This window comes from Cadophora gregata (genome assembly GCF_030347475.1).
Source record: "Cadophora gregata isolate MNR1 chromosome Unknown scaffold_15, whole genome shotgun sequence".
Taxonomy (NCBI): Eukaryota; Fungi; Ascomycota; class Leotiomycetes; order Helotiales; family Ploettnerulaceae; genus Cadophora; species Cadophora gregata.
In genome coordinates, this window is record NW_026695938.1 from 19897 (window position 1) to 44407 (window position 24511).

Genomic DNA, 24511 nt, shown 5'->3' on the forward strand with positions numbered 1-24511 from the left:
CTATTCCCCTCTCTACTATGAAGAGCGATGAGTTCCGAGCTATGATAGCGTATAACCTGGCTTCCCTCTAGCGGTAACACAATCAAGACTTGGATTATACGTCACTTCGTCGCAAAGAAGGCCAAACAGAAGGTCGCTATATCAAAGGCGCGGTCCTTATTCACATCTCTTGCAATATAACAGTCTCAACCAACGGTTTCGCTATCATGGCCTGGCTGGCGCACTTCGTCGACAAACACACTAAGCTTGTCGTCGCGCATTTGGCGGTCAGAGAAATTCGAGGGAGCCACGATAGTGAGAATCTGGCAAGGCATTCAATTAGATGTGTTGATAGAGTGGGAGGTTGCTGAGAGAATAGGTTATTGGGTAATGGATAATGCAAGAGTGAACTCTGCGATAAGGGGGATTGCGGAGCGTAAGTTGAGGCTCTTTCCTTGCGTTCTGATTGGTGGCAGTATCTCACCGCCCTCTATATACGGTTAGGTCCCGCTTTTGCGGCTCTTGGGCACCCCTAACTTCTTGACCTAGCTGACTTCCCTTCTTCCTTTACAGGTCTATTTAATCAACTACGAATCGACTACGACCCCGAAGAGCACCGATTACATTGCCATGGCTATATACTTAACCTTGTCGGCGATGCTTTCCTGTTTAAAACATATGGCGACGCTCTCGCAGAGTATAATAACGACTACAACTCCTCCGACGCCCTTACTGAACTCGAGTTTGTCCTGTGGCGGAAGAAGGGGGCTATTGGTAAAGCTTACAACTATGCGGTCAAATTCAGTCGGAGTACTCTGAAGAATGATTATTAGGTCAATATAGGTGGGAAGATGCTCCCTAGAGACAATGGCACAAGGTGGACCTCTATGTATAAGCTGGTGAATGTTTTGGATGATCCGGATGTTCAAAAGGCACTACAGAAGCTATATTCGCTATCCGGATACAATTGAGCCTCTCGATCGATTAACAGCAGAGGATTTTACAGAGCTCCATAAGATCAGATTCTTCCTCTAAGCTATGTATAACGTTATCCTTTTTACTGAGGGCCACAGCGGTACTTTGGATCGAGTTCTTCCTACAATAGAGTTCGTGCTAGATCACTTCGAGACTAGTAAAACTACCTACAAAGAAGACTGATTCTCTCACCCTGTATCAAGTCTGGCTAGTCTAAGCTTAACGACTACTACGCCTTGACAGATAAGTTCGCTAGCTTACGTCGCCGCTGTCGTTCTTGACCCCTTCAAGAAGTGGCAATACTTTGAGGACCAGTAGAAGCTCACACACCTTGAGTGGCTTAATACGTGGAAGGTGAAGGTTGAACGGCTTTAGGAGTACTCTTGTAAGGTTCTGACTATATCCAGTTTTGTTTTCTACTGCAAGCAGAGGTGTTACGTTGATTTGCGAGTTAGTAATCCATTTTAGGATTGGAGTAGTGTTTTTCCAGTATTCTAGTATATCCCTGTACCCTCATTTATAGAGACCTGTGAACTCATCAGTAAGTATCGACAACAAGGGATTCTATCCTAGGGATATTAAGTCAGAGTCAGACAGAACTAAGGGACTGTGTTATCTAGCCGAAGTCGTGTTAAAGCTGATAATCAAGAGCTAAAGGAACAAGAACAGAAGTAAGAAGGAACTAAACGAAAATACAATTTTCTATCCTACTAAACCAGATATTTCTCTAGGTACAGTATTCTGAACTCACCTCACCCTAAGCTGGCCCATGCCTGGCACGCGCACGCGCACGCGGTGTTGCCGGTGCCCGCTATGCCCCCGTTGCGGGAACGGTGAACGCTCGGGATATGACCTGAAGTCGGGATCGGAGAAACGTGAGTCTATCAAGTGATAATGTTAATATTAACACCTCGGTAGCTTGGACACCAAAATCCGGCGCCTTTCGGTGCGCATGTAGTGAAAGACGATAGCTTCTATCAATTCACGTCGTCACACCACAACTCATTGACATCATGCAAGCCTGCTTCATGCACCGAGCTTACAAAAAATTCCAGCACCATAATTACCTACCTACCGCAAGCTTACTCGGGGTTTGGACGGATTTCTATTTCGGAGACAATATCTTTGTCAGACAATTGAAGAAAAACATAAGTATAGAGAAGCCAGGACTTTGCATCTCTGTCATTGAGCATTTAAATCGATCCTCCCTACCTTAAGTATCTTACCAAACTCCTCGGAGATATCTCGTGATTTGGCAACTACCTTATCTAGCTAAACGAACGACTGATATCAATATACGATTTCCTCACCACGAAGTAGCCTTAGCTACAGCTTTGCAACAAAACAGACATCCAAGCACGCCTGAACAAGAGAGCTACTGAGCTAATTGAGCATACGGATAAACACTCGATAAAGACAGTAGAGCTATTTTTGACCCGCCCACTGTATCACTAAGATGAAGATCCTCACCAAAGAAGAAGAGGAAGCCCATTACAATGCAACTCTCAAAGGCGGTATTAAAGGCGGCCTTTTCGGTCTCGTGGTCGTACGTTCTCTCCCTCCCATTTCTAACTAATACCTCTCCCTCCGCAGTAATGCCAGTCTCATAGCTAACCTCCTCCTCCAGGGCACAACCACCGTCCTCGCGGCACACCACCGCTTCCCTACCTTCCGCTCCCTCACCCTCCCTATGAAAACCTTCCTCGTAACCTCCTCCGGCACATTCCTAGCCATAATTCAAGCCGACCGCTCCTCGCGGTCCTTCGAAACCGCCCGTAACCCCGCGAACCAATACAAAGACCGCGCCTCCAGCGACCTCGCCGCGCTTAAGGAATCCGAGACCGCCTTCCAGCGCTTCAAGGACTGGGGCCGTGAGAACAGATACCCGATTGTGACAGCGTCGTGGGTGGCGAGTTTGGGGGTCGCGCTAGGCCTAGTAGGCAGGAATCCGTATCTAACGAGGGCGCAAAAGTTGGTGCAGGCGAGGGTTTATGCACAGGGGTTGACGCTGGCGATTTTGATTGCAACTGCGGCGTTCGAGGTTGGGGATGCGAGTAAAGGGAAGGGGAGGTGGGAGACGGTGAAGATTCTGGACCCGAATGATCCGGAGCATAAGCATATTATTGAGAAGAGAATTCATCATGAGGCGTATGAGGGAGAGGATTTATGGAGGGGTACGTTTTTCTCTTACCTTTCTCCCTTGTAAAAGAATTCCTCTTGGGAATTTGCAAGGACACGGCTGATGTTTGAGCAGACATGGTAGCAGCAGAGGAGCGTAAGATCGAAGCCCGTAAATCAGCAGCTGAGCATGAGAAGGCTACTAGCAAGTCGAAATCAACGCCCAAAGCCACAAAGAGCAAGCAAACTGAGCAAGATGTCGACTAAAGTAAACAAATATTTGGACAAGGAGAATGGACCGAAAAGGGGGTCATTAAGAGCAGCGCTTTTCTACGAGAAAATCATACTGGAGCGGAAAATGGTTGTGATGAGTACCTTTCAAAGAGGGTAGGATAGGTTGATACAGGATTCGATGGGTGTATGAATAACTGCGGGCGTTCTATAAGCATCTTTGGTGTTTTTTGTTTACGATTCATCTCCCTTTCCATAGAAAAAACCAGAAAAATGAGACGAGCAGGGTGTTACTGTAAATAGCTGCTATCTATGAATACAATATCATACGCCTAATCAGAAAGCATAGGGAGAGAAAACTAGTATGGAGCTGTAGTAGAATTTGATTTTCAGGGGACTCTTATCACTTGATATTTGTAGAGAGGACAAAGATTAGTTGGAACGTCAGGTCAGATATCGATGATAATTACCGAACACCTAGGATGTGCTTTTACGCGTAGCCTTATTTGTTATCTATCAATCCCGAGTATTTCCAGGGTAAAGTCTTCTATATTTTCACTTCTCAAGTATCAACAGAGCGATTCATCTTCTCATATGCCTCTTAAAGGCCACAACTTCACCTTGAAACTCCCCGTCTTAAATATTCTATAGCAACAACCATACCGCGGCTCTAAGCTAAATCAATCATAGGTCAGTAAGACCCGGTACTTACTTATTGTATTACCACTGATCGATCGACTAATCGAATCAATATCAAAACATCGGAGAATGCAGCAATTCCTAGTAGGCAAGGTAAGGTAATCCACGATTCATCGAGCTATTACCACGCATGTGACTGACTCCTTACCTTCTTTCTATTTCATTTCCCCTTTCCCCAATTTCCCCTTCCCGATCCCCTTTCCCACTGAAAGCTGAATAGTGAGACGTGACCCGACGTGCCTGACGTTTGCCCTATCACCTGATCCGTGGTTATTTCGCTCACGTGCTACCTGACGCTAAACCGTGCTATTACAGTTCCCAGCTTGAAAAAAAAAATCTGAGGGATTTTTGGTTTAGCTGGGGAGCGATACGTATGTCCGACAAGGCTAGAGCAATCAATCACATCATCGTCACCAATGAATCTTCACAGGCTCGATCACATTTGAAACGCGCAGTAAAACCCACCCATCCATCCATGCCAAAAAAAATGCTTCATCTTCATCATCATCATCATCATCATCATCATCATCATCCCATTTTCATTTTCATTCTTTTAATTCATTATAAAAAATGAAATGAACGCGCCAAAGGCCAGAGGAGTTCCCCTCCCAGCCAGCTCTTCACGAAATCACCCACATTTGCGCAAGAGTGTGGATGCCTTTGCTTCATTCATTCATTCATTCAGCCACACACACGCGCACACACACACACACACACACTCTCTCTCTCTCTCTCTCTGAATTTCTCCTTTCTCCAGAGAACAGGACCGTACACGCACGAGACTGACACTGATACTGGAGAAGGCCACGAAACGGAACGGAACGGAACGGAACGGGCAAAACACAATACAACACTAAAATGTAACTAGGGGAAAAAATATGCAAGACGCCGACGCTGATGCCAGTCCTTGAAGAGACTGGGTTCTCTCTCCCTAAGAGGCGCAAGAGATTTGTTGGATTTGATTTGATTTGATGATGTTGTGTGATTTCGATGCGGAGATTGTATGTATAGGGTCGTCAAGTGGCGAGTTTCGGTCTGGTAGATCTCTAGCGTTGATGAACCAGAACCTGAGATCTAGAGAGAAAAGAATCTTGCTGAAAAAGAGATAGGCGATGATGGGACAGGTAAATGGTCAGTTTAGACCTTTCCTGGACGGGTCCGTTGAGGCAGAGACCATGGAGTTGCAACAACGGTCTGGAATTCTTCTGTTAGTTTTGTTGTGTACTTATTTGCCTTTCCTTAAGAGTTCAGGAAAGATTAGCTAAACTAAAAGAGGAACGTACCTCGCCTTCACTGTATGCCCAAAAGTAAACACCCATCGCGATCGTGTAGTAGATGGCGGGATTCGTCCCTTGGTAGATAAGAGCTGCCGACAGCGCTGCCAGTGGCAGGACAACAAGTCTCGCTTCAATGCTCCTGTGCATCGCTGAGCCAGCCAGGAAGCCCAGTGGCCATTCCCATGCGAATAGGACGATGCCGAGAATCAGGTTGATCGTTTGTAAGATCGGGAGAGGCTTCACTGCTACGTCGAGGTTCTTCGTCATGAAGTCCCAGAAGATCTTGGGCCAGAAGAATCCATGGATACCGGCTGCTATTTGATCTATATATTCTGTTAGTATGTCACAGGTTTGAATGTTAAAGGGTGGTGTTCTTACAGATAGCTGCTGTGAGGACGATCAATCGAGCCCAGTGGTTCTTGATGAGTTTTCCCATTTTGCTTCTAAAGATTTCTTGCCGTCAAGTTGTCCAACTGTTCCTTTTCTTTCCCTTGTCGAGTTCGGTTTTCCCTTTTCCAAAGAAATCTGCTCCTATCCTCTCAAAGAACGTGGCGAAAGAATCGAACGGATTAAAGGACGTACGGGGTTGGCGAAAAAAAGATAAATGAAGCAAGTGAAGTAAGTGGGTTGGGTAAAGGATCCGAACCGGCGGACAGGGAGGAACGAAAGTGAAGTGAAGTCGAGAAAGAATGCTATCGACAACGACGAGTGCACAGCGCTGGTTGCAAACGACGAAGTCTCTGGGGATGCAGTAGTCTATATCTCTGGGCACCAGGATCAGAGTCACTGGGCGAGAGTGTATGATCCGCTTTGATTGCTGTATCAGACCTGGCGCTCCTTCCTGATTGCGGCTTAAGATGGGGCGTGTCCAGAGGAACAGACCATGAACTGGGTATCCGATCTTCTATGACAGCGGACATCCGAGCGATGGATCTTGAAGCGCAGGGAGAAGGCAGGCAAGGCAGGCAGAGAGAGCAGAATAAAGGATGATTTGCACTGCCGGGCTATGGCTTGCAATGGAGCATGTGGAGCGGTTTGTATCAAGCTTTGGACGGGCCTCGTCGGATCCGGATGAGAATCGGAGGATTCGTGGTGGAGAGAGGTGATGGTTTTGGTCTGGTCAGTACTCAGGACGGGTCAAGTTGGGATGATGGGTAGCAGCAAGGCAAGGAGTTGTACGATCTCCACGATGAGACGTCGTGAGGAGGTTTGATGTTACGGATATCTGGGTATGCGTTATGATCTGCCAGATGGGCCATGCAGCGGGATCCCAAGTTTAAGGACAGACAGGGACTGTGGGGTCCAGTGAGCTAGCAGTATTCGAGACTGGTCGTCCGGTTGCAACCGGCGAATGATGCCTGCATGTGGCCGCTTGGAGGCATGGTAGGATGCTGGGCATGCATCTTGAAGCCGCCAGGACGGGAGAGGACGAGGGGGAGAGACGAGGGGGGACGAGGGGGGGAGACGAGAGAAGCTCGAGAAGCAGGGAGTTGCTGGAGGCTAGATGGAGAAGACATGGCCAGGTCACGAAAGTAGGCGTAAATGGCTGGACAGCGTGAAGGGCGGTCTACAGTAGTTAGGACAATAACAATAATAATTCCGAGAACAGATCCAATAGATCTAGAAGACAGTGCGAGCAGCCTATGAGCGCTGGTAAAAGGCACAAGGAACAGGACAATAATGCAGCGGTGGAGGGTGGAGGGTGGTGGTTGGCGGTAACGAGAAAAGTCGAGGCGGTCTACAGGCTGTGATTGGTGAGCAGAACAACATGGGCGGGGCGGTTAGAAGTGCAGTAGTGCGAGCAGGCCGCATTACAGTATTATTTACGCCTTAGGCCAAGCAAGGAAAGGTGTCATGCAGTGCATGGAAGCATGGCCCTCCCGGCCGCTGCAGCACAGTACTCCGTAGTAGGTACGGTACGGAGGTACGATACATTGGTGTATGACTAGGTAAATAGAGCTCTTTTCCTCCTCGCTTGCCCCTCTCCCTCTCCCTCTCCCTCTCCCTCTCCCTCTCCCTCTCCCCCTCTATCCTCTATCCTCTACCCCTGCTATCGTGTGGCACTGGCATTGGCACTGGCACACACTGGCACGCCGCACTCTTCTTCCCGCGCTGCCCTCGTCCATCGTCCATCATCATTATTACATTATCACATCTCGCCCAGGTCGCCCAGGTCTCCCAGTGTGCCATCATCCAGTCTGAAAACTTCATCCGTATCATCCTTCGTGCTGTCCGTCTCATCATCTAGCCGTGGCGGCCTCGTCTGCGACAGCGCATGAACTCAAGGGTCCCATCTTTTGCTACGTTAGCCCGTGAACAAGCTGCCATCCGATCGAAAAAAAAGTGCAGGGGATGAGGATGAGACAGCGCTTCGACTCGTGCTAGGTTTGATCCCGTCCCTCAAACTCCGAACGTCAGAGAACCTCCGGCCGGCAGCCTCGATTCAGCCTCCCATGACCACATGAATCTGCATTGACACAACTCTGCTCTGCCCTGCTCGCTTTTCAGACCGTTTTGACAATAATAATCTGATTTATGTCACACTGGCAGTGGCAGCCTCGACAGCGGGAGGCTCTGGTGAAGGACAGCTCAAACCGCCCGAGTGTTTAAGAAGACAGACGACGGCGCGTGGACTTGCACAGTGGCCATAAGTTCAGACGCAAGCCCAAGCCCGACTGGCTCTCCCTCTGAAGTCCTGCCATGCCATTATCACCAAGCCCTCACCGCGGGACACACGCCAGAAGCAGCATGATGAGAAGAGCGTGCCGTGTCACGATGCACCTCGACTCAGTTTGTCGAAAGCTGCGAGCGGAGCTATTATATATAAATGCTCACGTTATACCACTGTCACAATCACAATCGATAAAAGCCGCTGGAGATATGTGATAGTTGCTCAACTGTGCATGAGCCGCGATTGTCACGATCTGAGTGCTATTTTTAATGTTCGCCGTGAGCGCTTCGATACGGCTGCTGATTGGCTAATGCAGAGAACATGGAACGCAAGCACATGCACGTGAGTGGGGACGCTTCTTCTTACCTAGGTAACCTTACCTACAGACCTACCTTGCAGCCTCGTGTGCAGGTAGTATCACGAGCCTCAAGAAATTCTAAAGCTGGGTGGGTTTGTTTATCATTATAGAATTGAATAACACTATTGCTCACTAGCCCTCAAATCACGCAGCGTACGGTAGATTGCATATCGAGAAGGCGTGGCAGAGGTTGTACCTCCGTAGAAAGCAATTACTATACAACTTTATCTGAACTCGTCTATGAATTCACTGTGGAACTTTGTGATTCTGCCAACCCACTCAGTACCTGGTGCAAGGAAGGTCGTTCTGAAATGAAGAGTATCCTCTTTCTGGCCAAAGCCGGATCCTGCCACAACACAGACTCCTGTCGCATCGAGGAGACGGAAAGCGTAGAACTCATCAGGTGAACGCCCTTCCTTCTTAGCGGCTTCAATAGCCTTGGGAGGGAGCTTGATAGTAGGGAAGAGGTACATAGATCCCTGCAAGTGTCAGTACGTAAGTATAGAATTGTGAAAGAAGACTTACTTGAGGATCATCGCACTCAACACCTTCCATTTCCTTGAAAGCCTCGTACAAAGCAGTTGCTCTCTTCTGGAGACTAGAGAAGATACCATCATACTCCTGCTTGTATAGCTCGTAACTTGGCGAGCCTTCTTGAGGTGGGTTGACCATCATCTCGACTAAGCATTGTCCGATAACGGGGGCACACAAGCTAATGGACACAAACTTGTAGATCTGCTCCTGTACCTCTGGGTCGAAGCCACAGAGCTCGAAATATCCACCTCGGTGTCCACACTCGCCAACCATACCCTTCGAAATACTGTGCAGCGATACGAGCTCAACATTTTTGTACTTCTCTGGATCGGCCTTCTGCATCTCCCTCAAAACACCCTTGAAGCTGTGGAACTTGCCCTTGAAGACATTAGTTTGGTACACCTCATCTGCCATTACCACAAGCTTCTCTTGGGCTGCGAAGTCAATAACTGCCTTTACATCGTCTGCGGACAGACTAGCACCAGTCGGGTTTCCAGGGTTGATGATAACAATGGCTCGGACATCAGTCCCCTCTGATACAGCCTTTTTGTATGCGCCCTTGATAGCCTCGAGATCTGTTCCCCAACCTTTCGACTCGTCGAGGTAGTATGGAACGCACTTGGCGTTGAGAACAGAGAGAGAGGCGGTGTAGAGTGGGTATTGTGGAATGGGAACAAGGACTCCAGTGTTTGGCGAAGCGCAGATAATATGCAAGAGAGTATTTACTCCCGAAGAGGCACCGGCAGACAAGTAAATGTCTTTGGGATCTGCTGGGAAGCCGTCTCGTCCTAAGGTGAAGCTGTGAGTTCATTGCTACATAAGGACGGAAATTCCACATACTCTCAATAAACTTGGCAACGCTTTCCTTGATTCCTGTAGCTCCGGCACTTGCACTATATGCACCGACAGATCCTACTGTCTTCAATAGCCACTTCGCTCTTTCCACAACATCTGTCTTGTACCCCAACTGATTCAACAGCACATCTTCGTGTTCCAACAAAACAGGGTTCTCTAGCAGACTCAAAACTTGTCTGAAGAAAGTAATCGGCTTCTGATCCAGCTGCTGGGGGTTTCCAATGTTCGCAGAAATGACTTTGTCGAAAGGCAGGCTAGTGTCGCCCTTTGCAAGCTTCGCCCTGTACTCCTCGGAACGAACAGCAAGTTCTCCCCTAACAGCGTATTTGGCCTCGACGACGTGCGGGTTGATGTTCTTAATATTCAAACTGCGGAGAGCAGTAGTGGACGACATAGCGCGGGATTGGAATTGTTGTCGTAGGTTTCGACTTTCAATAGAAGCTCGCCGGGAGTTGACTAGAAGTGAAGATATGTATTAGAAAAGCGGCAGATTCCCAAGCAAATAAAATGCAGCATTAAAATAGTTCCCTCCTCTTCCTTGCCTTAAAGCTTGTAGGAAGACACGAAAAATAGACAGAGAAAAACCAACGCATCTGTTGTGCATGACCCCACTACACATCACGCATAAGGCCCATCCCGCACTTGGCCGAGGTCGGAGGTTTCCTTCTCTTATAGTAAAGCCAAATGCCCTTTTTACCTTCCTTATCCTGCTAAAACAAATCCATCTTCTGCAGCAAACATTGTAGAAAGGGAAAACGAAAGTGCATCCTACTTACCTGAAGTTTTCGATGCCCACGGCCTAGAAAAGCAATATACGCACCTAGGACGGACGAGTGGATTTTGTGGTGACGAGAAGGACTGGAGGATTTGCCGCCTCGACCCAGTAGATAATGACGAGTTGAGAGCTGCCATGGGGGGCAAATGCACTTTAGACTCTCAGGACAGGCAGGGGAGGAACTACCGTTATCTCTAATGCTGTTGGGGCTCTTAGTTTGGTCTGTACCAGACGAGATCAGTGATATCTGGCTAGCTTGGAGGTATGGATAGCCTACCTAGGTATGAAGAGAGGGGTGTTAATATTAGCAAAATACCGATGGACTATTAGTAATAAGGTAGCACGGTTTAGCGTTAGCTACCACGTGAGCGAAATAGCCACGGATCAGGTGATGACCTCTCGATTAGCGCGAATATCAAGCTGAGGAGCCTTCGATTCCGTGGAGGAAGCTGTGGCGGCACAACGAAAGTTCATTAGTAGCTACAATACAAAGTAGAAAGACATCAACAGAATGTCCACCTAAGGTGCACTTGATTTCCCCTCATGTGAAAAAGTCCACTGCTGAGCTTTGTGAGGGGTTTTTGTTCTTCCGATCTCGGCTCACGCACTAGTGTCTTCCTTAGCGCGGTTCTTGTCTAATCTGATCTGATTAGATCTTTTCGCATCCCTATACCTCTTCCTCATTACTCCGACTTCTTTACGCCTCACAGGCCTGCAGAACAGTATTTACAGCTTCATTAACCTTTGATGGTTACCCCATAATCGCCTCAGACGAATTCGAAGCGGTCTTCCTCGCACTGAACACAAGATATCTCAGCCCTAGAATCTTCACTAAACAAAATGGCGTCACCTGCTGTGTCAACCCCCTCCTCCGCAGGCTCTCCCCCGGCCCTCGCACCAGCCCCTCCATCTCTCGCGATTCAGAACTACAATGCTGCCAACATGAACTCTCTTGCTCCTGCTGCAGGTACGCCGACTATAGTGACACGTAAAGAATGGATCATTCCACCTCGTCCGAAGCCTGGTCGCAAGCCCGCCACTGATACCCCGCCCACAAAGCGCAAGGCTCAGAATCGAGCTGCTCAACGTGCGTTCCGGGAACGACGTGCTGCAAGGGTGGGAGAACTGGAGGAGCAGCTCGAGGAGGTCAAGGAAGATCAATTGAAACGAGAGTCGGACTTGAGGAGCAAGATTGAAAAGCTTGAGGCGGATATCGAGAGATTCAGTGGGGAGATACACTCTTGGAGAGTCCGATGTGAGACTTTGGATCAAATTGCGGAGTATGAAAGGAAGGAGAAGGAGGCTGCTCTTGCGGAGTTGTCATACCTTCACAATGGTGCTCGAACAACAGGAACTGATGCTGTTCCGCTCCCACCTCGGCATCTTCGACATAATAAGCCAAAGGTCCCCGAACCACAACAATATGTGGCTCCTGAACCTGAGACCAATCTCGGATGTGGTGGATGTACTTCTACGAGCAATTGTTCTTGTGTTGAACAAGCTATGGCAATCTACTCATCCGGATGTGGCAAGTGTAGTCCTGATACTCACTGCGAGTGCTTGGAAGAGACCATTAAGGGAGCAGGTGATATTTCCCAATTAGAGTTGAAGAGACCACACTCACCATCAGAACCATACACTGATAAGCGTCAACGTTACTCGGAACCCTCAACGCCGCTTGAAGTGGATTTCACAGCACAGTTCTCTTCCAAGCCAGCTCAGTCTCAAGAAGTCGTCATCCAGACTAGCCATCGTCCTCAAGGAGAATCATGTGGTTTCTGTGAAGAAGGCACTTATTGCATGTGTGCCGAAGCAGCAGCTGCTACCGCATCCAATGCTGCTAATCAAGACCATAACAATAACAATCGTCTCGCTCCACTCCTCAACGAAGTCACATCCCTACAGTCAGACACCGACGTCAAAGGTCCATTACGAAAACTGCCCTCCCTTCAACCCCTCCAAATGCACTCTCCCGTCAACTCCGTACTATCAAATTCCAACTCAAACTCCTGCGCCAACGGCCCCGGGACATGTCAACAATGCCAATCGGACCCTAAATCCGGCCTCTTCTGCCGCTCCTTAGCAGCCATCCGCGCATCTAGCGGCTCTGTCCCGGATGGCTGCTGTGGAGGTAACAGTAGCGGAGGAGGCTGTTGCAAATCTGTCCCTGTCGCTGCACCGTCCCAACCGCCTCCAAGCTTGTCGTGTGCAGATACGTATAAGACGCTTTCTACGCACAAGAACTTCGAGCAGGCTAGCGATGAGCTGAATACCTGGTTAGGGAGACTGCATGCTACTCCTCCTGTGCATCCGGGTCGGGCACCGATGGAAGTTGAGGCTGCGAGTGTGATGGGGGTGTTAAAGCTTTTTGATCGGAGGTTTGGTCGGGGTTGAAAGAGATGGTTTGTTAGTTGATCATGTAACATTCATCATTACACGTCTCGCTTCTTTGTAGAATCAGGTGCTAACATGATTGATTGTGATATTGCTGTGCTGAAAGTCTTTGGGAAAAGTATCAATATTAGCTGCACATATCTACTGTCTCGATCAAAATACTAAGGGCTTCCTTCAACTCGGCTGAGCAAAAGCATGATGTATGAAAAGCACTAAAACAGAAAATAGCACCAGCTCAGCTCAGCTCAGCCTACCCCGCTTATGATAATAGCGTTGGGAATTCGAACAGAGGGATGATAACTTGAAGTATACTGTACATAGCACATGAACATCAAAATTAATCAAAACTCATTGCTCTATCTCTATCTCTATTATGAATGCAGTTCAGCGCAACTCTCTTTAATGTGAGTGATTGATGCGCTAATATGCCCTGAACACTTACTTCTGCTGTACACAACTTCTTGCATTTCTCATTTTAATGTTCGGCAAAGCTCGTTTCTCGTGCTGTATCTACAGTTCTGTATTCTAATCCCGCCTCCCCGCTGAAAGCCGGCTTGCTATCTGTTGGTGTACTTACTCACTTTCTAACAACCTCTGCTCTCATCGAAGCTTTCTCCCACCTGAACCTGCTAAGGCCATGTTATTCTTGGCGTCAACCTAAGGTCCTCTCTCACCTTATGCTAGTCATAATACAAGAGATGCTAGACAGGACTAATTATAAGACGGAGTAAGAAGAGAATAAATTCTCAGTATATCTGACATCCTGTAATTACTTAGAATAGTATAGTAGTAATCCACATTCATCATAGTATCATTAAGGTTCTCTAATCCTATGCTACCTATTCCCTCGCAGTAAGCCCCTGAACACCTTGTCGAACGAACTACCAACAAAGGTAGTCTTAGTTGGAGTCCGCCGTCCCATCCAATAAATAACCAACCAAACAAAGAAAGCAATCAATGCAATCAATGTCAAATGCTCGCGCCACCCTAGCTCCAAACCCTAAGAACAAAATAAGGGAAGAGAAACACGTGTTCAGAGCGGGCGTCAAAATATACAACTGAAAATAAACCCATACATATCTAGTACCCACTATCCCAAAGATCATCCTCACTCTTAATCATCTCCAACACCGGCGTTCTCCCTTCCTCCTTTTTCTTCTGCTTCCGCTCTTCCTTCGTCACCAGCCGCGGCGTGATGGGAATCATCGGCGAGAAGGGCTGGTACGGACTATATGGCACCGCACCAGCGCTCCACGGCGTCTTTAGCCCCCCCGTCTGCGGACCGTTCGGTTTGATGTTGCGTTCCAGCACTGTGGTCTTTGTGGTAGGCACGAATGACGGGGATTGGAGGGCTGGCTCGAAGGAGCGGAAGGGGAGGGCGCGGGAGGAGGAGTTGGTGGAGGGTGGGTTGGAAGGTTGTGCTTGTGCTTGCGAGTTGAGTTGGAGGTGGCGAGGTTTGGGGGCGGAGAGGAAGAGGGGGGTTTGGGATGTTGCTGAGGTTGCAGAAGATGGGTCACCTCCTCGGTTGGAGTTTTGGCTCTGGACTGAGGTTCGGGACGGGTTCGGGCTGTGCCGTGGGCCGTTTCGGTATGGTGAGAGCTGCTCTGCTAGACTGCGGGCTGCGGAGTCGCTAGAGGGGCCGCGGGAGTGTGTGTATGGAACTTGGTCTTTAGGGACTGGGGGAGGTGGTGGTGGTGTGTAGTAGCGGGGCGTGAGTGGTTCTTCGTCTGATGCTGCACTTGCTGGGAATGTTGCAGAGACAGGTGTGGCGATTGGCGAGGAGATACGCATTCCCCGAATACCCTTTCGTCTAGGCGACTTAAGAGAAGAGATCAGAGAAGAGGCTCGCGAGTGTGATTTCGGCTTTCCTTCCTCTAGAGTGAGGGTTGCTGGACGAGCTTTCTCAATCTTCTTTAGAGGCAAATCTGTTCGTAGTGGACCTGTTGGAACCGGGCCAACTCTCTGCAATTGCGGGGGAAGAGGCATTTCCTTCAAGATCACGCCCCTGGCCTTTGCATCCTCCTGCTCCATAACATGGGCATATATGTCTTCCAAGTCCCGTTGTAACATCTCGCGGTCTGCCTCAACAATCCGTGTGTCAACGTATGGATCTGCAAGACCGTTCGGTGTCGTAGGCGACTCGTTGATACTAGGGAAGATGTAGGGATTTTTCGTATCTTTCTCTGGTGAAGGCCACGAGAAGTTCCTTGATCCACCGCCTGGTCCGCCAGGCGAGACTGGAGAGGGTTCGAAAGCAGCCGTTTGCGGGAAGGCGGGTTCTACCATTTCTATATCAAGTACTCTGACTGACGTCTGGATCTGAATTCGTAGTCTGCGTCCGATAAAGAGAAGTGCTATTCCGACAACACAAACACAGAAGAGGTATGATCCGAGGATTGCGCCAATCTGGACTGGGAGAAGAGACTTGTCTCTTGAAGCGTGTGCTGAAATAGGCGGACCGTCTTCTGGTGCTGGTGCTGGGTCCCAATTGATGTTCAGAGGATTGTTCTTGGGAATGTCGGTAAGGATATTCGCAGAACTTATAGATGGGAGGGAGATGAAGAGGAGGAGCAGGATTGCTTTTGCATTGATCGCTACCTCCCTCCCTGTCTGCATCATGTTACTCTGGCTATCGTGAGGTTGAAACGTCTGCTATATGTACGTATAGCGGTCGTCACCAAAGGGCGAAACGTGCTGTGACACAAATTCAACATAGAGTTGATCGACTCCGAGCTGAGAGCGGCGGCTGTATGTGATATACCAGGAGGGAGTGAGGGTCTGGTACATGGTGCCCGCGGGCGGGACAAGCCATCTTGGGCGGCCATTGGGCGACGATTGGACAACCTTGAAGATAGAGACACCAGGAAGGGATGTGTATGGACTCTTCTGGATACGGGCTGGGTCAGGAACCTGCATGAGGGACAGGAATAGCGCCTGGAGTTGTGATGGGAAGACAAAGCTAGCAGTCCATTGCGGTGGATGTGAGATGCAGTAGGTGGGCTTGACGATGTGGTTGGTCGGTGATCTGCATATACGCGCCGGGCTGGGGTCCGGGATAAACATTGGCTGGAGATTTTCTGGGTGGGGTTCTTGCTGAGGCCTCAGGTTGTCGACAGGACCTTCGGCAAGAGATCGATACTGCAGAAAGAATCTCCTTCTGACTCGTACAAGTCGACTCAGTTTGTAACTAAAGTCGATAGTAATATCAAGGTTGAAAGTGAGTGGTTTTGGGAGTATTCTCGCTTATTCAGTTGGCCGGCCCTTATTGAAAACCCCTACCAAGTACAGAGGTACCTAGCTCGCCTAGGTATGTCTGCCTACCAAAGAGGGGACCGCGGGACTGAGGACAATATTATACTGTTGGTATCGTACTGGTAAACAAATACCAAGTGTTTATCGATATACGTCAAAATCAAAGGCTCAATTCAAAGGTGTTCAAAAGTGTGTACTGTAAAGAGTGTCTAAGCGTCAGAATAAATTAAGCTATTATTTCTTCCTCATGACACTATTCCTTCTACACTCTCTTTTTTCTCGCAACTAACCGACTCCTTGATTCCAGCTGTTCCTACAAACTCCTCAAACCCTTTAAACCCCTCCTCGACAACCCATTTTCTCTCTTTCTTTCCTACAATCAACGCCTCACACGCGTTCCCTATTACTAATAAACCCGGCGGCCTCGACCCCTCCTCCTCAATAGCAGCAGCTACAAACTCTAACGTTGTCCTTATAACCCTCTGATCTGGACAACTCGCCCTTTCAACAACCGCACACGGCGTTTCTGTTGGCCACAAAGCCCTCCTTGTATCTAGTACCCCCTCTTTATCCACAATCTGCGCATCTATACTATCATACGTCGTTAAATCCGCTACTAGGCTTGAGATCCTATGTAACGCCATGAGAAAAACAACTGTCCTTGAATCCACATACTCAGGCGGTACACTTGGCTTCCCCTTCCTACCTGTCCCGGTACATATTAAAACCTGATCACTAATCCCCCTCTGCGTCGCCGGAATCTGCGCAAACAGCGGCGCACTCAACGCGCTTGTTATACCTGGCAAGACAGAAACCCGATCTCCAAATCCTTCCTTCCTAAAGAACTCAAACTCCTCTCCGCCGCGACCGTAGATGTACGGATCTCCCTGCTTAAGTCGCAGAACTGTCTTCCCAGCTTGCAGGCCTGTTAGCCCCAGAGAGAGCAGTTCTTGCTGCGCAAGCTCGGCGTTTCCTGGGAATTTCCGCGCGATATGTACTGGTGTGCGGCGGGGGATGAGGTCGAGTACGCCGGAGGGGACAAGTTTATCGGCGAGGATGAGGTCGGCGCTGAGAATAGCTTTGTGTGTTGCTCTGGTTAGAAGATCGGGGTGTCCGGGGCCGCTGCCGGCTAGTATGATACAGCCGCGTTTCTCGAGCTGTGTGCTATCTAGCAGGGGCGTGGATGTACTTGGGTTCGTGGCATAGGATTTCAGGACTGAATCGACGTCTGTGTCTGTGATGTTTGCAAGGCGGCGGAGAGGCCAGTATTCGCAGATCTGAGAGAGCCAGCGCAAACGTCTGCTTTTCGCGGCGTCGAGGTCGGCTTCTGTAACGAGGGCGTTGAATGCGCTTGTTTGGTCTGTGGAGTCTTCTTCAAGTGTCCCTATGAGCGCGAGATGTGTGAGGTGATCTTCCTCCTGTATGAGTCTTCGGATTTTGCCCAGTCTTGTACATGCCGCGCCTAGGTTTGGAGGGAGAGATGATGCGATTTCTCTTCGTATCCTGGACGAGAGTTTACAGCCGTGACCATTTGTTGTTACGCCTACTTGAAGTGGGCCGTCGGTGTGTGTGTTGAGAAGACTGAATGTGCAAAGGGAAGGGCAATCTGCCACGTTGACAGGTATGCGGTTTTGTTTGCAGATTCTGGATATATGTGAACCTATCCCTATCAGTGATTTTGTCCTCCTAAACTTACAGCTAACCTACTCATTGGATCCCTCGGAGAAAGCGTAACAAAAACAGCATCCACGACAGAATTGATCTCTTCTCTTCCTAATCGCATTAGATCCTCGTCCTCGAATGTCTTCTTCAACCATTCTATCTCTCCATTGTCTATCCTCTTCTGTAGGGCATAATGTAGCTCTGCGCCTGCGGGGGCGATAAGAAGAGGCTTTGCGCCGACCTCGAGAGATTTAGCACATCGTGCTACTGCGAGAGGATTAGAACCGACAACAAGGTGGATGTGAGAGGTCGCATCGATCGCGGTAAGAAGGGATACAGCCGCCATAGCTGCTTTGATTCTGGGTAGGTCATGGACGTGTGTCTGTTTTTTTTTTTTGTAAATTCGAAATTTGTTATCCGGTAGTGAACAATAGAGACGAGGCTTCCCTCCGTAATCGGTAGGGTTTTTGATAAGGGCCGGGGCCGGGGCCGGGGCCAGGGCTGGGGCCGAGGGACAGAATACCTAAGCGAGACTGCTGTGGCAGGCTGGCAGGGCAGGGCAGGGCAGGGCCCTACTACACCTCCGCGGGGAGTGGCTGATTATTTCAGGCACAGGCTTCTGTTGGCTTGAAATCGGAGTTTTTCTACGACGAAGACTGAATTTACTATCATTTATAAGAACAAACTAAACAAATGATATCGGAGCAGTATGTGCCTTGATTTGACAGAAATGCCATCCTTCCATAATCGTAGACTTGTGTGGGTTCTAAGCACAGAAGGCTATCATTCTACGGAGGTACTCCGTATGGGAGCCGCTATTAGCAGGCGAGGCTGCGAGGCAGTTGGAACTTGGAAGGCTCTTGAAGCACAGGGCAGGCGCGCAGGGCAGGTTTTAGAGCGAGCCAAACGCCTGTACTTCCGTACAGTAGCAAGCGAAGCGCTAGCCAAATCAGGCATGACGTGCAGGCGACCTCGACTCTGGACAGCTTTCTTTTTACGTTCGTGCTCAATTTCTGGAATTTAACTCCAAAAGAACGCAGACAAGCTCTCTAACATCAACTTTTGGTCGCATTAATTCCAGACCTCGACTCAGTATTACAACCTCAAACTCTTCATTCTCTGATATACCCCGAATCCGACACAATGGCCATCAGTCCCCAAATGTATGCGACGCCCCTTGCCCTCAATCTCCTATCCTATTCTCAATCTCCTATCCTATTCTTCCAGACATTCTAACAATAACCGTGTAGCACCAACTTGGTGATCATCCTGGTGATGATGCAAGTCTCTAAGAAGATCCCTATGGATGACCCCAGCGTTCTCAACATGATCCGCGCCGGCTATATCCTATCGAATGTTATTATCACCTCCGTCTATGCTTACGTGCATCTTCAGATCAACAAGAAGAAGGGTGCGTTGCTGTGGCGTCACTGAGGAATACGCGGAGGCCGACCAATGCTGACTTGACTGTCTCTAGATATGACCACCCTCAAGTATGTCGAGCAACCGCAAATGGGATCCACCGAGGAGCCAAAGCTCATCACCACCACCGTCCACGCATATGATGTCTCCCAAATGAAGGCACTCTACAAGGCACAACTTATGGGCGTTGGAATGATGGGCGTCATGCATCTTTACTTCAAGTACACCAACCCACTCGTTATTCAATCCATCATTCCCCTAAAGGGCGCATTCGAGGGCAACATGATCAAGATCCACTTGTTCGGACAGCCAGCGACTGGAGAGCTGAAGCGACCTTTCAAGGCCCCAGCTGGATTGATGAGCGGTCTCCAGGGGGGAGCTGCCCAGGCACAGGACAAGAAGTCGATTGCCGCCGCAGAGAAGGCCGGCCGTGGTGGTGTCAAGGACGAGTAGATGGATATCTCTCGGTACGTTCTGCATTACTAGGTAGACGCTTTTTGTATGCATAGGGTTGGGTCGGTAACAGGACTTTGGTCTAGGGTTGATAGCAGGGGATAGATTGGGCTGTCGTAGAGAGAACCACAAACGTGTACTTCCACTGTACACTTCTAGCGAGTATCCAAACCTTCAATAATCACTTAAAAGGCAACGAACACGTACGAGATTGTGTATAAGCAAATTGTCGCCTGTTATAATTAGGCCGTCAGTGCAGCATGATACAAGAAGGTGGTTATTATTAAGTAGACCTAGAGAAGGATCATAGAAAAACAAGTAGTAATCTCGACAAGCCCCTTTATCTGCGAATACGGATGTTATATTACGGTAATACGTCGGTGAGTTTTCCAAAGTGACTGCCATGCAAATTCACACTTTTTACGACCTTGCACATCAAGGACGCTGCCAATTCCCATATACCATTCTCCGAATCTTCTTTGCAGTAAATCCCGCCAATGGGTGTGGTGTCAGTTCCCCCACAGCCAATTTTGTCCTCAGAGTTCTCTGGGCCATCGCAGAAATGTTGGACCGAACTGGTACGTGTGTTATCGGGTCGTACACGGCGTCTGGGGGTGTCTTCTGTAATTGCACAGTAGCAGATCCTTCTCTAAACGTGCTCTCTCTCGTCCCCTTTGTTGTTGTGTTTCTCCCGAGCGCCATTGCCGTCTTCCCCGTCGCGATATCCAAGCCGGCCACAGCTCGCTGTTGGATCCTCTGCGTGGCTTCGGGCTGGTTGAAAACGGAAGCATGGCCTGCGAAGTAAAGACGAGTGAATGAGAAGCCATCAGCTTGCTTTGTCTGCCCTGGAATTTGACCATCGGAATTTGCAGACAAGTTGACGAACCCGGCATCTCCCCAGCCCGCTGCGCCGACATTAGCGGCTACTGCCTACAGAATTTTTGCCAGGTCAGTCCTGTCGCTTGAAGTAGGATTTGAAGATTTCGAGTTTGAAGATAGCTTGTGCCAATGAGCATGAAGCTGATTTCAACCGGATCTTCGACTACACTGAACCCGAACAGAAACATACCTGAGCTCCAATCATGTTGCTATCATAGTCTGCATCTCCAGTGAACAGGGCGACAGTGATCCCCTGCTGCAGCAAATCTCGCATGGATCTGAGGTAACGGACAAGAATTAGCAGTCATATCAGGGGATATGATTATCTGGATAAGATCTGGCGGAATAGGAATATAGATGACTCGAAATACGTACTGCGTGACAAGTTCACCAGTGCGACTATCGTCCCCAGTTGAGTCGAAAGCCAGAAACGTTTGTACTGATGCTGGCGTAAAATTATTTGAGGCACCAATTGCTGCTTGTATTTCTGCTTGGTTGAGATATGCCACGAAATCAGTGGGAGGGAAAGGATCTGGTGCGATGAGGCGAATATCATTCTCGGACCTGCCCACGTTGTTGTCCCAGAATTCTTCCACCTTGGAGACACAGAAGTTTTCAGCAGATTTGCACCCAGCATCAGTCGGATTGTCGTTGCAAGCCTTTTGTTGATCTTGACATCCACCGGGACCGAACATGTTAGAGAAGAGCTGCTGCTGTAATGTCTCGTTATACGGCGCAAGGTCATACGGATTCCCTGGATTGACGGAGTAATTGTAGTACGCCGCAAACTGTTCACGTGTATCCATGAAACCATCCTCGATAATAATAGACTTGAGCGGGAGATGAACAGTGCCTGAGGTGTTAAGTTTATTTTGCTGGGCGATATAGTTTGCGAATACTGGAGCATAATGACCGCCATAGGATTGGCCATTAATATGGATGCCATTCGCGGCATACTGTGGAAATGCTCCCATGAATCCCTGCATCACATTGTAGAATACCTTCGCTGCGTCAATAGTTGAATTCGGCGTCAGAGATATGTCTGGGGACGAGTAAGTTCCACACTGCACAATCGTCAGCGCTTTGCAGCACAGAATACAATGCGTCCTCGGACGAGCCCTGGCAATTGAGGGTTTGTAGATAGTTCATACCAAGGGATCCGCCATCGTACATTGCTGAGGAACAATCTCCGCAGTCTGGGGATCTATTGTGCCATTGACTAGAGTCGTGAAGGAAAAGCCGACAGTTGCAGGCTGGTCGACAAACATAACGTTACTGGTCGCTGTCCATGAATATGGATTATCCACAACTTTTCCATCGGCGGTAATGCGACAGGGCCCAATTTCGCTGAATAGGCCATTCATAGAAGACGCGCCAGGACCTCCATCCAGTCTGACAATCAACGGAGCTGATGCAACATTCTCCCTAGCTTCGAACATCCTGTACGCGGGTCAGTAATTTCGTAGACATATTCCTGACAGCTCTCGATTACAACAATTGAAAAGTAGAACAAAATGTGCTTCCGCAATACCTACCAGAAGTACATGTGCTGGGTCGGACTCACGTCCACATATCCAGCGAAGCTTTTCACACCCGCATCGGTCTCGCATACACCATTTGGAACTTCTTTGAAGCGCACAATTATACCGCCGGGGACTTGTATGGCTTTGAGATCAGCTGGCGACGTGACGAACTGAGTAAAAGCAAAAGCGACAAGGCAAAACAGAACAGAGAACAGCGATGCCTGCATCGTGAAATACAAAATGACTCGTAAGGTGCCGTATTCTTCAAAAGGACCAGGCGACGAGTTTTTTTATTTACTTCATACACCGAGAGTGAGCACCTTCTGGAACAACTAGAGAACCTTCTGTGTTAAGCGTTCACTGCTGCATATCAAGCGCACTATAAGTGTGAAACAGCGAGAATCCGGACGTCGACTCCTCTTAAGGTCGGTTGGCTATTGATACAGTACAAATATCACCCTTAAAGTTAGGTTAATGGGCATGTAAAGCATGTGAGATGAATTGGTGCGACGATAGTGGAAGTCTAATAGCCCAATCAGCGAGACCCACGCATCGGAAGATAGTCAGGAAGCAAGGACGAAGGAAGTGTCTTTCGGGATGCGCGTCAGTTTGATCCTCCGCGCCTCCGGGATAAAAAAGCTTGCTTCAATGCCAATTCTTTTTTGGATTTGTCCTAAAGTCCTCGTGTTTGGAATGATCCAGATGTGCAATAATAGGCCTACTCGTATGGAAGCTAGAAATGTCTCTTCACCCAATCCCACGGCGATGCCGCAAGATCCACGTCTCTACCTCGACCGATCAATCTGGAGAAGGTTCGCATGATAAAACAAAATTTATCCCGTGAGGCTCAGCTGCATTTTGACTTTGTTTCAAATTGAGGGCTGATGGTTCGTATGGCCTAACGGAGCACTAAGTGTAGCGTAAACAGGCCTTGTTCTCTGTCTACTATGAGAAGTGGGTATTTCGTCTGTAAAGATATCGACCTCAAGCCACACGCGGTCCTGCTCAATTACCCACTGCCTCTCTTCTTGATACCACTGATTCTCATCGTCGGAGAGCTTTTGCTAGCGTCGACCCTCTTCCTCCTGCTCTTTTCGAGTTACCTACCACTTCACACGTGCTTCTGGTGTCCAAATCCCCTGCTTTGCCTCCGAATCGTTGCAGCGTGTTCTCGGCATACTCGTCGATCGTATCTCCCTTGAACAAACCCGCCCTTAGCCTTCTCACTGTATTGCTCGCGTTCACGGGTCTGGCAACCGCGACAGGTTGACAATCGGTAGTCGTCACCTCGGAGAGGGTAATCTGTGATCTCGCGGGAACCATTTACAGCCAAAACAAAGTGGACGATTCGTAGGTAGGTCCGCAGCTATCATTCTGCAAGCGTGTTGGCGTGTGTAAAGCCGTAAAGGCACAGAACCTGAGAGGTAACTTACAGCCGCAAAGAAGCGCATGGGCCTCCACGTGACAGCGTCCCCGTTCTATGGAAAAACGCTCAATGCAAGATAGAAATAGAAATAGATAAGAAGTGGTATCAACAAAGATGTATAGAAGTGTCTTTCTTGTAGCCTTATCGGCTTATCGGATGTGCCAAAAATACTGTATGCCAATCAGGTATTTGTTCCTCAGACAAGCTTCGTGCGATGCAGCCCCGCCCATTTTTGCAAAACTAGGCGGAAAAGGTCTAGGTACCTAGGTAAGTAAGGTAGTAATAGTAGGGTAGGTTTACCTATGATTACCGTATTATATGACCTCGCAATTGCTAGGTACGAGTAGCGTGCTCACATCGGTGGCCCTGGCCCCGCGCAATTCACCCACCTGCACCACTCTTCGATTGATCTTGATCTTGATCTTTGCCTTTCTTTCTACGCAGCAGACAACAACACATCCAACAGTAGACTAAGAAAGTCAATCATATTATATCATCGTCGTATCAAAGGAACCAAGGACTCCTTGCATACGAATACCCACAAGCAGCATTACTTCATTCAATCGATTATCCCGTTCGCAAATACCGGCTTTCCTCCGACTCCCCCACGCTAGCTACCTATTCCAACCTTCTCGACGCAGAGCAAGCCTGCTCTCCCAGCTTGCAAGAAATCAAAACCACATTCCGACAGGACCTTCCGAGATGGCATCATATCCTCAAACACAACCTGCCTCTGCGCAGTCACTGCAGAACTATACATTCCCGCGCAATCGCCTTCGACTCACCCAGACCAACGGCGACAAGATACCTCTCGTGCTCATTGCTTGCGGCTCTTTCTCTCCCATCACCTACCTACACTTGCGGATGTTCGAGCTGGGTGCCGACTTTGCCAAATTCAATACCGAGTTTGAGGTTATGGGAGGATACTTTTCACCCGTTTCGGATGCATACAAGAAGGCTGGCCTGGCAAGCGCGGAACACAGGTGTGTACATATTTGCTCTACATGAACTATCGCTAACACCCCATG

The 24511-nt window shown here is 48.8% G+C and overlaps 12 protein-coding genes across 13 annotated transcripts; 5 read left to right on the forward strand and 7 right to left on the reverse strand.

The window, feature by feature from the left end:
• Nucleotides 1–369: 369 nt before the first annotated feature.
• PLC1_2 (Phospholipase C) lies at nucleotides 370–812 on the forward strand (the record flags this gene model as incomplete). Its single annotated transcript, XM_058498020.1, has 2 exons — nucleotides 370–415; nucleotides 553–812. 2 exons carry the CDS (start codon nucleotides 370–372, stop codon nucleotides 810–812), a joined length of 306 nt encoding a protein of 101 aa, XP_058351530.1.
• Nucleotides 813–2410: 1598 nt separating this feature from the next.
• Nucleotides 2411–3339, forward strand: ONS95_004653 (uncharacterized protein; the record flags this gene model as incomplete). The annotated part of the gene is made up of 3 exons (XM_058498021.1): nucleotides 2411–2500; nucleotides 2582–3128; nucleotides 3209–3339. 3 exons carry the CDS (start codon nucleotides 2411–2413, stop codon nucleotides 3337–3339), a joined length of 768 nt encoding a protein of 255 aa, XP_058351531.1.
• A 1800-nt stretch (nucleotides 3340–5139) lies between these two features.
• ONS95_004654 (uncharacterized protein) lies at nucleotides 5140–5715 on the reverse strand (the record flags this gene model as incomplete). The annotated part of the gene is made up of 3 exons (XM_058498022.1): nucleotides 5140–5196; nucleotides 5286–5602; nucleotides 5658–5715. The coding sequence occupies 3 exons, from the start codon at nucleotides 5713–5715 to the stop codon at nucleotides 5140–5142; spliced, it is 432 nt and encodes a 143-aa protein (XP_058351532.1).
• A 1547-nt stretch (nucleotides 5716–7262) lies between these two features.
• ONS95_004655 (uncharacterized protein) lies at nucleotides 7263–11007 on the reverse strand. Of its 2 annotated transcripts, XM_058498023.1 has the most exons (5): nucleotides 10750–11007; nucleotides 10474–10672; nucleotides 9683–10153; nucleotides 8834–9630; nucleotides 7263–8787 (listed from the first exon to the last, which is right to left on the reverse strand). In XM_058498023.1, the coding sequence occupies exons 2-5, from the start codon at nucleotides 10607–10609 to the stop codon at nucleotides 8533–8535; spliced, it is 1659 nt and encodes a 552-aa protein (XP_058351533.1). In that variant the 5' UTR covers nucleotides 10610–10672; nucleotides 10750–11007; the 3' UTR covers nucleotides 7263–8532. The 2 variants fall into 2 exon arrangements, with proteins under 2 accessions (XP_058351533.1, XP_058351534.1); XM_058498024.1 differs by having other exon boundaries at nucleotides 9683–11007.
• Nucleotides 11008–11152: 145 nt separating this feature from the next.
• ONS95_004656 (uncharacterized protein) lies at nucleotides 11153–13197 on the forward strand. The gene has a single exon (XM_058498025.1). The coding sequence runs from the start codon at nucleotides 11313–11315 to the stop codon at nucleotides 12864–12866; it is 1554 nt and encodes a 517-aa protein (XP_058351535.1). The 5' UTR covers nucleotides 11153–11312; the 3' UTR covers nucleotides 12867–13197.
• A 96-nt stretch (nucleotides 13198–13293) lies between these two features.
• ONS95_004657 (uncharacterized protein) lies at nucleotides 13294–15485 on the reverse strand (the record flags this gene model as incomplete). Its single annotated transcript, XM_058498026.1, has 1 exon — nucleotides 13294–15485. The coding sequence occupies one exon, from the start codon at nucleotides 15483–15485 to the stop codon at nucleotides 13947–13949; it is 1539 nt and encodes a 512-aa protein (XP_058351536.1). The 3' UTR covers nucleotides 13294–13946.
• Nucleotides 15486–15518: 33 nt separating this feature from the next.
• ONS95_004658 (uncharacterized protein) lies at nucleotides 15519–15929 on the reverse strand (the record flags this gene model as incomplete). Its single annotated transcript, XM_058498027.1, has 1 exon — nucleotides 15519–15929. The coding sequence occupies one exon, from the start codon at nucleotides 15927–15929 to the stop codon at nucleotides 15519–15521; it is 411 nt and encodes a 136-aa protein (XP_058351537.1).
• A 434-nt stretch (nucleotides 15930–16363) lies between these two features.
• Nucleotides 16364–18126, reverse strand: ONS95_004659 (uncharacterized protein; the record flags this gene model as incomplete). Its single annotated transcript, XM_058498028.1, has 2 exons — nucleotides 16364–17778; nucleotides 17826–18126. The coding sequence occupies 2 exons, from the start codon at nucleotides 18124–18126 to the stop codon at nucleotides 16364–16366; spliced, it is 1716 nt and encodes a 571-aa protein (XP_058351538.1).
• Nucleotides 18127–18604: 478 nt separating this feature from the next.
• On the forward strand, nucleotides 18605–19930 carry ONS95_004660 (uncharacterized protein). Its single transcript, XM_058498029.1, has 3 exons — nucleotides 18605–18943; nucleotides 19031–19191; nucleotides 19258–19930. The coding sequence occupies exons 1-3, from the start codon at nucleotides 18924–18926 to the stop codon at nucleotides 19653–19655; spliced, it is 579 nt and encodes a 192-aa protein (XP_058351539.1). The 5' UTR covers nucleotides 18605–18923; the 3' UTR covers nucleotides 19656–19930.
• A 160-nt stretch (nucleotides 19931–20090) lies between these two features.
• Nucleotides 20091–21520, reverse strand: ONS95_004661 (uncharacterized protein; the record flags this gene model as incomplete). The annotated part of the gene is made up of 3 exons (XM_058498030.1): nucleotides 20091–20585; nucleotides 20725–20812; nucleotides 20910–21520. 3 exons carry the CDS (start codon nucleotides 21518–21520, stop codon nucleotides 20091–20093), a joined length of 1194 nt encoding a protein of 397 aa, XP_058351540.1.
• A 159-nt stretch (nucleotides 21521–21679) lies between these two features.
• ONS95_004662 (uncharacterized protein) lies at nucleotides 21680–22284 on the reverse strand (the record flags this gene model as incomplete). The annotated part of the gene is made up of 2 exons (XM_058498031.1): nucleotides 21680–21974; nucleotides 22070–22284. 2 exons carry the CDS (start codon nucleotides 22282–22284, stop codon nucleotides 21680–21682), a joined length of 510 nt encoding a protein of 169 aa, XP_058351541.1.
• A 1901-nt stretch (nucleotides 22285–24185) lies between these two features.
• On the forward strand, nucleotides 24186–24491 carry ONS95_004663 (uncharacterized protein; the record flags this gene model as incomplete). Its single annotated transcript, XM_058498032.1, has 1 exon — nucleotides 24186–24491. One exon carries the CDS (start codon nucleotides 24186–24188, stop codon nucleotides 24489–24491), a length of 306 nt encoding a protein of 101 aa, XP_058351542.1.
• Between the last annotated feature and the right edge of the window lie 20 nt (nucleotides 24492–24511).